At 51.3% G+C, this 12,224-nt stretch overlaps 1 protein-coding gene across 2 annotated transcripts; it reads left to right on the forward strand.

Moving 5' to 3' along the window:
- The first annotated feature begins 6,116 nt into the window (after positions 1-6,116).
- On the forward strand, positions 6,117-11,849 carry C5AR2 (complement C5a receptor 2). 2 transcript variants are annotated; one of them, XM_012761545.3, is made up of 2 exons: positions 6,117-6,673; positions 9,732-11,849. In XM_012761545.3, the coding sequence occupies exon 2, from the start codon at positions 9,747-9,749 to the stop codon at positions 10,758-10,760; it is 1,014 nt and encodes a 337-aa protein (XP_012616999.2). In that variant the 5' UTR covers positions 6,117-6,673; positions 9,732-9,746; the 3' UTR covers positions 10,761-11,849. The 2 variants fall into 2 exon arrangements, with proteins under 2 accessions (XP_012616999.2, XP_012617001.2); XM_012761547.2 differs by lacking the exon at positions 6,117-6,673 and adding an exon at positions 7,460-8,200.
- The last annotated feature ends 375 nt before the right edge of the window (positions 11,850-12,224 follow it).

A 12,224-nucleotide genomic window follows, 5' to 3' on the forward strand; every position in this document is an offset into this window, starting at 1 on the left:
CGCCCGGCCAGGGTCTCGCTCTTGATCAGGGTGGTTTAGAAATCCTGACCTCAAGTGATCTTCCCACCTCAGCCTCCCAGAGTGCTAGGATTATAGGCATGAGCCACCATACCTGGCCTGTAGTATAGAATTATATTATATAATATATAGAGTATATGACACATGATAACTTATTAATGTATATATGTATTAATATTATAGTCATATTAATGCTATTAATATACTTATGTTACTATATGATACTTAATACGTAAAATAATACCAAATGTAATCAATACTATATTTTATTTAATCCAAGGTATCTAAAATAGTATTTTTTTTTTTGAGACAGAGTCTCACTCTGTTGTCCGGGCTGGATGCTATTGGCGTCAGCCTAGCTCACAGCAACCTCAAACTCCTGGGCTCAAGCAATCTTCCTGCCTCAGCCTCCCGAGTAGCTGGGACTACAGGCATGCACACCATGACTGGCTAATTTTTTCTATATATGTTTTTAGTTGACCAATTTTTTTTTTTTTTTTTTTGAGACTGAGTCTTGCTTTGTTGCCCAGGCTAGAGTGAGTGCCGTGGCATCAACCCAGCTCACAGCAACCTCAATCTCCTGGGCTCAAGCGATCCTCCTGCCTCAGCCTCCCGAGTAGCTGGGACTACAGGCATGCGCCACCATGCCCGGCTAATTTTTTCTGTATGTATTAGTTGGCCAATTAATTTCTTTCTATTTATAGTAGAGACGGGGTCTCGCTCTTGCTCAGGCGGGTTTCGAACTCCTGACCTCGAGCGATCCTCCCGCCTCGGCCTCCCAGAGTGCTAGGATTACAGGCGTGAGCCACCAGGCCCGACCTAAAATAGTATTATTATTACTATTTTGGTACTAAGTCTTTGAAACCCTGTGTGTATGTTACATTCAGAGCAAAACTCATTTTGGACTTGCCCATTCCAAGCACTCAGGTATCGAGCCCCCCTCTTTGCGAATACAGGCTGAGAGTCTAGGAGACATCACCTTCAACATTGGGGGGGACACTGGGCCAAGATTTTGCCTGATTCTGGTGCAAAAGGTAGCTAGATCCAGGCACTACAATACTGTTGGCGCTACCTTGGCCACAACTCTTATTAAAAGATATTGTCTAGGCCGGGCCCGGTGGCTCACGCCTGTAATCCTAGCACTCTGGGAGTCCGAGGCAGGTGGATTGCTCGAGGTCAGGAGTTCAAAACCAGCCTGAGCAAGAGCCAGACCCCGTCTCTACTATAAATAGAAAGAAATTAATTGGCCAACTAATATATATAGAAAAAGTCAGCCGGGCATGGTGGCGCATGCCTGTATCCCAGCTACTTGGGAGGCTGAGGCAGGAGGATCGCTTGAGCCCAGGAGATTGAGGTTGCTGTGAGCTAGGCTGACGCCACGGCACTCACTCTAGCCTGGGCAACAAAGCGAGACTCTGTCTCAAAAAAAAAAAAAAAAAAAAAGATACTGTCTAGCTGGGCTCGGCGGCGCACGCCTGTAGTCCAGCCACTCAGGAGGCTGAGGCGGGAGGATCACTTGAGCCCAGGAGGTCAAGGCTGCAGAGAGCCATGATCATGAGCCTTGCACTCATGCCTGGGTAACAGAGCAGGATCCCATCTCTCTGCGACTTTGCATTCGCTGTGCAGACCCCTGGGGTTGGGGTCCCTGGGGAGGAGCTGAGTCCTGCCTCCTCCCTGGCTGCTCCTGACTCGCTGCTACTTCTGCCTCTTTGCGCGATCCTGCCTCCTCTGCAGAGTTTCTTTGTCTTCAGTGTTTGCTTTCCCGAACTCTCTCTGCAACTCGCTTCACGCGCGAGTGGTGACTTCGCGCAATACCTTCCACATCTCGGTCCACAGCTGGCCTCCCCACCCACTCACCGCGCCCAGACTGACCTCGGCATTCTCCCCCAAACCTCTCCCTCTCCTTGCCTCCCCATCCCAGGGACGGCCCCACTGTCCGCCCGGTCACCCAGACCCACTCCTGGAACCCATCCTGCATGCCACCTCCTTCCCACCCCATGCCCTGCGTGGTCCAAGCCCTCCATCCTCTACCCTTGGGGTCCCTGCCTTGCCTCTTCCCTGATCTCCTGGCTGCCCAGCGCGTTTTCCACAGACCATGCCTGCCCCCATTGACCTTCCTTCGGGGTGCAGCCTCCTCCGGGAAGTCCTCCTTGACTGCCTCCTCTGCCTCCCCAGCCCTTACCCTCCACCTCTGTTCCTGGTCATGCTCTAGCTTTCCTGGTTCGGGGAGTGGGTTGTAGGCAGTGAGTATTTCCCCCCCACCCTGATTCAGGAAAGAGATACTGTTCTAAGAGCTGAGCCCCACAGTGGTCTTCTAAAAACTCCTGGAGGCCGATGGGTAGGACCCAGGTGGCATTCCCGAGGTGGCCTCTGCCCGGTGTTGACAAGCCCCGCCCAGGAGGGAAGTGGGCCAGGGGCTAGAGGATTGCCAAATCTGCGGTCTGGAGAATTTGCTGGGTCAACAAGTGCCAAAGGGGAAGTGATGGGGAAGGGAAGTGGGAGACGGGCTTGGCCGAGCCGGCCGTGCCCCGGATTCTCCTCCTCTGCAACTGTGCACGTGACCTTCCTGAGCCTCACCCTCCTAGACGCAGGAGGTGTCACTCTAGACGGGCACAGCCTAATGAAAGTACAGTGTGAGCCTCCTACATGAGCTTATGTCTCCCAGCAGGCAAGCAGAAGACAGGCACAAAGAAACGGAAGCAGTCAGATACGATTAATTGTAGTAATGTATTTAACCCTATATATTTCAGAGAGTGTCATTTCAATATGTGGTCAATATAAAAACATTCTTGAGAGATTTAATATTCTTTTTTCCTTTTGTACTAAGTCTTTGAAACCTAGTGTGAATTTTTCACTTACGGTCAGCCCTTCTGACCTCAGACCTGACATATTTCATATACTCGGTAGCCTCATGTGGCCAGTGGCCGTGAGTGTCAAACCGCTCAGGGCTGGACTTCCTTGACTGATGTTCTAGAGTGTCTACAAAATTCTAACGCCTAATTGCTGGAGCTCTGTGCTTCTAACCCTTCAAGGCTCCAGAATCTGGAATCTAGAACATTCTAGACCGTTCTAGAACATTTTCTAATCATGTAATTCAAGTAATCTGTAACTCACACCGTAGGCTCCCTTGGGTCTGGTAGCCTGTGATTCCAACATTCTTGGAGTCTGTGATTCTAATACTTAAGGCCTTTGATTTAGATCAGGGATCAGCAAACTCTGGCCCATTGCTTGTTTTTGTAAATAAAGTTTTATTGGAACACAGGCCATGCCCATTTATTGATGGAGGCTTTCATGTTGTGGAGGCAGAGCTGAGTCATTGTGACAGACCTCAAATGACATCTTGACTGGCAAAAGTGAAAATATTTACTCACTGGGGCCCTTGACAGCAAGTATTTACCAATCCTTGATCTAGATAATTGAAAATTCTAAGAATGATGGTGGTTTCACTGAAGTTCCTTTTATGGTTGTGCTTTATGATTTGCATATGTGTTAAGACATTCTTTTCCATGCATCATAGATCACATAATACATATTGTTTTATATTATATTTGTCAAAAGAGAAAAAGACTTTGGCTCCTCCATCTTAGACATTCATCCTGTCAGACTCCTATAATTTCATTAGGTTGAACTCTATGAAATTGCCAAAATTCAACCTATTTTGGGGTAAGGGGTACAATTATTTATTTATTGCTTTTGCAAATTGTGGTAAAATGCACATAACATAAAATTTACCATTAGTGGCATTTTGCACATTCACAATCTTACGTAACTGTTTCTGCTATCTAGTTCCAGCACATTCTTATCACTCCAGAAGGAAACCCCCATACCCATGAAAAAGTCACTCCCTGTCCCCTACTCCCCTTACCTCCCACCCCCTGGTGACTGCCAATCTGCATTCTGACTTCTTATGGATTTGCTGAAATTCAACCTTTCTTGATCTATAAAAATGGCAGTTTTATATGAGTAAACTTAATAACCTTCTAGGATGTTCTCATTCAAAGAACTGGAAATGGCCGGGGAGTTGAGGGGCTGGGGGCTGCTGAGAGAGAACTCCCTGCACAGACTGCCCACTCTCCAGTCTTCTGAGGCCTGCAGAGTCCCTGTCCTTGGCCCAGAGCAAACCCCCAGACCCCCAGATGAGAACCACCTGCTCCAGGGACAGCAAAAAACCTTTGCCTCCCAGAATATCTGAGACTTAGTGGCTAGGTAAGGAGTTCATTAAGATCAAGTGGACCAGGTGCGGTGGCTCATGCCTGTAATCCTAGCACTCTGGGAGGCTGAGGCTGGAGGATTGCTCAAGGTCAGGAGTTGGAGACCAGCCTGAGCAAGAACGAGACCCTATCTCCACTAAAAATAGAAAGAAATTAGCTGGACAACTAAAAACACACAGAAAAAATTAGCCGGGCATGGTGGCGCATGCCTGTAGTCCCAGCTACTCGGGAGGCTGAGGCAGGAGGATCGCTTGAGCCCAGGAGTTTGAGGTTGCTGTGAGCTAGGCTGACGCCACGGCACTCACTCTAGTCTGGGCAACAGAGCAAGACTCTGTCTCAAAAGAAAAAAAGAAAAGATCAAGTGATCCGAGAAACAGACCACCTTGGGCCAGAGAAAGCTTGGGCTGTGGAAGAACAAACTCCCTCCCTGGTTTCTTCTATCAGAGTCTCTTTTTTTAACCAGGGTGCCTTCCCGCAGGAGCCTGGGGCTGGCAGGATGTGGGTGACAAGGACAGACTGGGGCAGAGAGGGAACTAAGGGTGTGTTTGTCTCTATCCAGGGCAGGGTCACTGAGAGAGGGGACGGGAGACGCCCTGGGTCGGACACGAGCCCTGGCTTCTTGCCTCAAAATAAGTTCCTTGGCCAGGCACAGTGGCTCACGCCTGTAATCCTAGCACTCTGGGAGGCCGAGGTGGGCGGATTGCTCAAGATCAGGAGTTCGAAACCAGCCTGAGCAAGAGCGAGACCCCGTCTCTACTATAAATAGAAAGAAATTAATTGGCCAACTAATATATAGAGAAAAAATTAGCCAGGCATGGTGGCGCATGCCTGTAGTCCCAGCTACTCGGGAGGCTGAGGCAGGAGGATCGCTTGAGCCCAGGAGATTGAGGTTGCTGTGAGCTAGGCTGACGCCACGGCACTCACTCTAGCCTGGGCAACAGAGTGCGACTCTGTTTCAAAAAGAAAAAAAAAAACAAAAAACAAAACAATAAAGAAATAAGTTCCTCTAATGACAGGAATTTATTCCCTAAAGCAACTACAAGAGAAATGCACAAATATATCCCCTCCATCTCTAAAGCACGCACAGAGAGGAACGCGAACGCTGACAGGTGCTGGGCAGTGAGATTCCCAAGCAGGAGTCCGAGCTGCTTCCTCTCCCTAGGCCTGTGCTGCGTGGGTGTGTATTTTAAGAATTTATATGACATTCTTTGTTGGTGTTAACAAACACACACACACCGCGCATCCTGTGTGCCAGGCGCTGGTATTCGTGTTTTCAATCAGTGCACATTGCAACCGTCCACTTCACAGATGAGGAAAGTTGAGGCTCAGAGCAGCCGAGGCCCTAAAACTGGACGAGGGTAGAGCTGGAGCACCTTTTTTTTTTTTTTTTTTTTTTTGAGACAGAGTCTCGCTTTGTTGCCCAGGCTAGAGTGAGCGCCGTGGTGTCAGCCTAGCTCACAGCAACCTCAAACTCCTGGGCTCAAGCGATCCTCCTGCCTCAGCCTCCCGAGTAGCTGGGACTACAGGCATGCACCACCATGCCTGGCTAATTTTCTCTCTCTATATATATATTAGTTGGCCAATTAATTTCTTTCTATTTATAGTAGAGATGGGGTCTCGCTCTTGCTCAGGCTGGTTTTGAACTCCTGACCTCGAGCGATCCTCCCGCCTCGGCCTCCCAGCGTTGGAGCACGAATCTTATCGGTCTGGCCCTTGGAGTCCTTGTTCTCAGCCACTGTGCTGCGCTGCGAGCGGAGGTTAAGAACCACTATGGCCAACATCTTCCCATTTTACAGAAGGAAAATTGAGGCCCAGGGTGGGGACAGGACTTGAGTGGGTTTTGTCTACTACTGAGCATTCCATCCGGGCGCTCAGCTGCATTGGCCTTTTCGTGGAGGTTGTGACTCAGGGCTGTCCTTCCTCCAGGGACAGGAGGAATATTTTATGTGTCCCATAGAGGGCAGAAGGGTGGCGTGGCGGGGGCGAGCGGGCAGGGCTGTGCTGCTGCGGGGAGACCGCATCCAGGCCCAGCCCTCCAGGCCTTGAAGGTCAAACCACACTAGGGCTGGCTTCCAGGAAGCAGGACTCTTAGATTAGCCTTGGGGACACAAGGCCAACTTTCCCGCCACCCGAGCCCTCTCCAACCTCGCCGGCTGCCCCATCACTGTGGGCCGTGTGAGTCATGGGAAGAAGCCAGGACAAACACACCCTGGGACTGGGAAAGGCCACTCCTGTTTTTTCCTGCTCGTGAATGTTCACTGGGGCCGGCGAGGTGGCGGTGGCCGAAGTGTCCCATAGGAGCCCCGGCATGCAGGGTGGCTTCCCGGGACTCCACAGCTGCCAGACTCCGGGAGACAGCCCAGACCTGCTGGGCCCCGGCTGGGGGCTGGGACTGTGCTTCCAAGTGGCATTTGGCAAAACTGGAGATTTTCTTGGAAGAGACGGTAAGGATGGAGGGAACGAGGGAGGGAAGGAGGAAATGGGAGGGACTCCATGATCTTGGCCTCTTAGAATGGTTGCTTTCAGAATCTAGGGGTCAGAACTGGGCTTTGGGAAGTGGAGTCTTATTATTAATACCAACACGTTAGAATCCACGCCAGAGTCACCGAGTCGCAGAATCAACCTGGGCAGCCCGACAGCAGAGCTTCGGTCAAAGGCTCCAAACGGGCTGGGCACAGTGGCTCACACCTGCAATCCCAGCACTTTGGGAGACTAAGGCGAGAGGATCGCTCGAGGCCCGGAGCTTAAGACCAGCCTGGGCAACATAGCAAGACCCCAACTCCACAAAAAAATTAAAAAATTAGCTGGGTGTGGCGGCATGAACCCGTAGTCCCAGCTACCTGGAAGGCTGAAGCAGGAAGATCGCTTGAGCCCAGAAGTTCAAGGTTACAGTCAGCTATGATCGCATGACCGCACTCCAGCGTGGGTGGCAGAGTGAGACCCTGTCTCAAAAAAAAACCAAAAACACACAAAAAATAACCCCAAACCAAAAAACAATAGTGTTGCATATCTCATGTAATTTATTAAATACTGTACTGAAAATGGAAGACAGAATGACTGTATGGATACTCGGAGGATGGTTTCTACTGCATGCATATTGAAGTCGGGGACCATCTGTGTGTAAACATACAAACGGAAATCTTTTATTATAACAAGGAATTCAATTATAATGCTTCTCATGATTATCTTTACCATTACTATTAAGTGTCCTTTAGTCTGCGACTGTTTCTTTTTTTTTTTTTTTAGACAGAGTCTCACTTTGTTGCCCAGACTAGAGTGAGTGCCGTGGCGTCAGCCTAGCTCACAGCAACCTCAAACTCCTGGGCTCAAGCAATCCTCCTGCCTCAGCCTCCCAAGTAGCTGGGACTACAGGCATGCGCCACCACGCCCGGCTAATCTTTTCTATATATTTTTAGTTGGCCAATTAATTTCTTTCTATTTTCAGTAGAGATGGGGGGGGGTGGTCTCGCTCTTGCTCAGGCTGGTTTCGAACTCCTGACCTTGAGCGATCCTCCCGCCTCGGCCTCCCAGAGTGCCAGGATTACAGGCCAAACTGGTTAATAAGCATGACCCGGGCAGCCGGTGGACCGCTTTTGAAGCTCTTGCAAAGAATCGGATCGCCGCGTGTACGGACAGGCAGACAGGAAAACACATCTAAACCGCATTAAGTGGAAAAGATGGAGAGATGGAACAGCGGGTGTTGAAAGCCCCCATTTCGGGTTAAAATATCACAAAAGAAACGCCATAGACTGATGTCGTTGCTGGTGCACAGAAAGTTTCCTGTTTCCTGCACTGTCTGTAATCAGAAGGGCCGGGCAGGGCGGGATCTGCGAGGGGCCAGGGAGGCAGCGTGGGCACAGAGATAAGGGAGCTGGCACCACGTGACACCACTGTGGGCCAGTGCCACCCGGCTCTTCGCTTCTGTTAACTCGTTGAATTCGTACAACATCCTCTAAGGAACACCCTTGAAGGTAGGTATAGTATGATTCGGATTTTTCGGAGGCACAGAGAGGTTAGGTGACGTGCCCAACGCCACACAGCCGGTAGGGGGTTGAGTTTTGAAATCCTGCAGGGAGGTTTGACTCCAGGGATGGAAATAATATGAAAGCAGAGTGTCACACTCTAAACACACACGGAAAGTGGCTTGGCCTCTTATGCTACCTGGCAGGGCGGAGGGGTTGCAGAGGAGTGTCCCAACTTCCTCTCCGTCCTTCCTGTGTGGCAACACCAGCCGGAGCTCTGGGCAGTGCCAGCCACGCCAGAACAGTCAGCAGAGAGTCAGAGGGCCGGGCCACTGTGACACTGAGTGGGGGGCGGGGACTCTAGGGTCCTGTCCTCCCCAGAGCTTCATCCATGTCCTCCCCAAACCCTCGTTCTGTGCCACATGCTTTCCACATACTCATTCCCCAGGGCTCCCCAAACCAGTGAGGTTTGTTCATCTCGGTGACTTCCATTTCTCTGATGAGGAAAGTGAGACAGTCAACTGCAAGTGTCTGTCACTCATGGCCACGGAGCCGATTGACCACTGGCCATACCGCCTTCCAACTCCAGAGTCCCCCAAGTGTTTGGGGTCACGATACTCTAGGGCACAGGGCTCTGCAGCGGCACTAACACAGTTTGAAACTCAGCTCTGTCGCCTGCTTAGCTGTGTGATCTTAGGTAAGTTACTTAACTTCTCTGTGCTTCAGGTTGCTCCTCTGCAGAAGGAGTCTGACAACGGTGTCAATTTCAGTCAGTTATAGAGATTAAATGATGCCGTGTTTAAAGCTGCTTGGAGCAATGCCTGGCACATAACACAAAGTGTCCAATACATGGTGGCTTGTCATAATGATAATAATATTATTATTGCTATAATATGATAGATTATGTCACTTCTCTGCTCAGCACCCTCCGACAGCCCCCGCCTCATGTGGAATAAGAGATAAAGTCCTTAGGACATGCCAAGTGGCCTTACATGATCCTTTTTTTTTTTTTGAGTCAGAGTCTCACTCTGTTGCCCAGGCTAGAGTGAGTGCTGTGACATCAGCCTAGCTCACAGCAACCTCAAACTCCTGGGCTCAAGCGATCCTCCTCTCTCAGCCTCCCGAGTAGCTGGGACTACAGGCATGCGCCACCATGCCCGGCTAATTTTTATATTTTTAGTTGGCCAATTAGTTTCTTTCTATTTTTAGCAGAGACGGGGTCTCACTCTTGCTCAGGCTGGTTTCGAACTCCTGACCTTGAGTGATCCGCCCGCCTCGGCCTTGCAGAGTGCTGGGATTACAGGCGTGAGCCACCTATTTGACTGTTCTTTTCTTTTTCTTGAGGGTTGTCGCTCTGGCACCGGCCTGTCGAGCCATCTATCGCGTTAGCGCTCTAGAATCCCAGTGCTCGGCGTGCTGCCGTCTAGCATCGTACTGGTCCGGTCTGGGAGGTGCTGACGGGCTGGGCCGCCAACACCCGGGCCCGCAGGGCCTTGGCATCTCCTTCACTGGGTCTTTGTCCCGTTTCTGTCCCGCCCAGGCGTCTGGGGCCTGAATGGAGAACGCGTCTCTCAGCTACGAGTACCAGGATTACGGCGACATTGGGGATCTCCCGGTGGACTGTCTGGACGGCGCCTGCCACTCCATCGGCTCGCTCCGCGTGGCCTCGCTGCTGCTGTATGCTGCCGTCTTCCTGGCGGGGGTGCCGGGCAACGCCATGGTGGCCTGGGTGGCCCGGAAGGAGGCCCGCCAGAGGGTCAGGGCCACCTGGCTGCTCCACCTGGCCGCAGCGGATCTGCTCTGCTGTGTGTCTCTCCCTGTCCTGGCGGTGCCCGTTGCCAGCAGGGGCCACTGGCCGTACGGGGCAGTGGGCTGTCGGGTGCTGCCCTCGGTCACCCTGCTGTCCATGTACGCCAGCGTCCTGCTCCTTGCTGCTCTCAGCGCCGACTTCTGCCTGCTGGCGTTCCGGCCCTCCTGGCGGGTGGCAGCCCTGCGGACTCGGGGGGTGCGGGTGGCCTGCGTGGCAGCCTGGGTGCTGGCCACGCTGCTCACGGTGCCCTCTGTCGTCTACCGCCGGCTGCACCAGGAGCACTTCCCTGCCCGGCTGCAGTGTGTCGTGGACTACGGTGGCTCGGTCGGGACCGAGGTCGCGGTCATGGTCACCCGGTTTCTTTTTGGATTCCTGGGGCCTCTGGTGGTGGTGGCCAGCTGCCACTGCGCCCTGCTGTGCCACGCGGCCCGCCGCCATTGGCCACTGGGCACGGCTGTCGTGGTGGGGTTTTTCGTCTGCTGGACTCCCTACCACCTGCTGGGACTGGTAGTGGCCACGGCTGCCCCGAACTCTGCGCTGCTGGCCCAAGCCCTGCGAGCTGATCCCCTGGTCGTGGGCCTCGCCCTGGCTCACAGCTGCCTCAATCCTATGCTCTTCCTGTATTTCGGGCGGGCTCAACTCCGCCGGTCACTGCCTGCTGCATGTCGCTGGGCCCTGAGGGAGTCGCAGGGCAAGGATGAAAGTGTGGCCAGCAAGAAATCCACTAGCCACGACCTGGTCTCAGAGATGGAAGTGTAGGTTAGAGGGACACTTGCTTGTATGCTCCTATCCTATTTCACAAAACGGGCTTCAGGCATAGCTGGATCCAGGGGCTGACCAATGTCTTCATTTCATTCCTTCATTCATTCAACAAACATCCATTATGCACCTGCAAGGCCCGGTTATAGGCACTGGCTATATAGCAGTGACCAAAACAGACACAAATCATGCCCTCAGGGGGTGACATTCTAGTGGAGAAAAACAGACAATAAACAAAGGAATATGGAGTATGTCAAGTGGTGACAAGTGCTAAAAAAAACCTAAGGGGATAGAGTGGGCTGGGTGGGGGAGGGGAGGGTTTAGCCAGGCAAGGCCACTTGGGTAAGGTGACATTTGAGCCAAAACCTCAAGGAATGAGGGGAATCATGCTTAAATTTGGGTGAGGGGCATTCCAAGCAGAGGAAACAGCAAGAGCAAAGGCCCTGGGGCAGCAGGTACTTGACGTTTTTCAAGGAACAGTGACGAAGCTGGCATGGGTGAAGCGGAGTGAGCGAGGGGGACAGCGGTGTGAGACGAAGTAGGGGGCAGATTGGGAAAGCCTTCTGGGCCATTCCACATGTTTGGGGGCCCATGGGAGGGTTCTGAGCTATGGTTACCAGACAAAATGCAAGATTCTCAGTAAAAACTTAAGCTTCAGATAAACAACAACACGTTTTTTAGTGTTATAATGTCCCAAATAATCACATGGGATATACTTACACTAAAAATTGTTGTTGTTTATCTGAAGTCCAAAATTAACTGGGCCTTCTGTAATTTGTGTGTGTGCTGAATCAGGCAAGCCTATACTGACCACAGGGATGTCTTCATCTGACTTAGACTTTTTTTTTTTTTTTTTTGAGACAGAGTCTCACTCTGTCCCCCGGGCTACAGTGCCGTGGAGTCAGCCTAGCTCACAGCAACCTCAAACTCTCTGACTCAAGCGATCCTCCTGCCTCAGCCTCCCTAGTAGCTGGGACTACAAGCATGCACCACCATGCCTGGATTCTTTTTTCTTTCAGAAATATTTTTAGCAGTTCCCTTTATTTTTTATGGAAACAGTCTTGGATATGTTGGAAAATTCTTTATGACTACTTTGCTACTTTAAAAAGTAAACTCTAAGGCCGGGCGCGGTGGCTCACGCCTATAATCCTAGCTCTCTGGGAGGCCGAGGCGGGCGGATTGCTCGAGGTCGGGAGTTCGAAACCAGCCTGAGCAAGATCGAGACCCCGTCTCTACTATGAATAGAAAGAAACTAATTGGCCAACTAATATATATAGAAAAAATTAGCCAGCCATGGTGGCTCATGCCTGTAGTCCCAGCTACTTGGGAGGCTGAGACAGAAGGATCGCTTGAGCCCAGGAGTTTGAGGTTGCTGTGAGCTAGGCTGATGTCATGGCACTCACTCTAGCCTAGGCAACAAAGCGAGACTCTGTCTCAAAAAAAAAAAAAAAAAAAAAAAAGTAA

This window comes from Microcebus murinus, chromosome 16, assembly GCF_040939455.1.
Source record: "Microcebus murinus isolate Inina chromosome 16, M.murinus_Inina_mat1.0, whole genome shotgun sequence".
Classification (NCBI taxonomy): Eukaryota; Metazoa; Chordata; class Mammalia; order Primates; family Cheirogaleidae; genus Microcebus; species Microcebus murinus.

Coding starts and splice junctions, on each gene's coding strand:
- C5AR2 (XM_012761545.3), top strand. CDS start 9,747: ATGGAGAACGCGTCTCTCAGCTACGAGTACCAGGATTACGGCGACATT.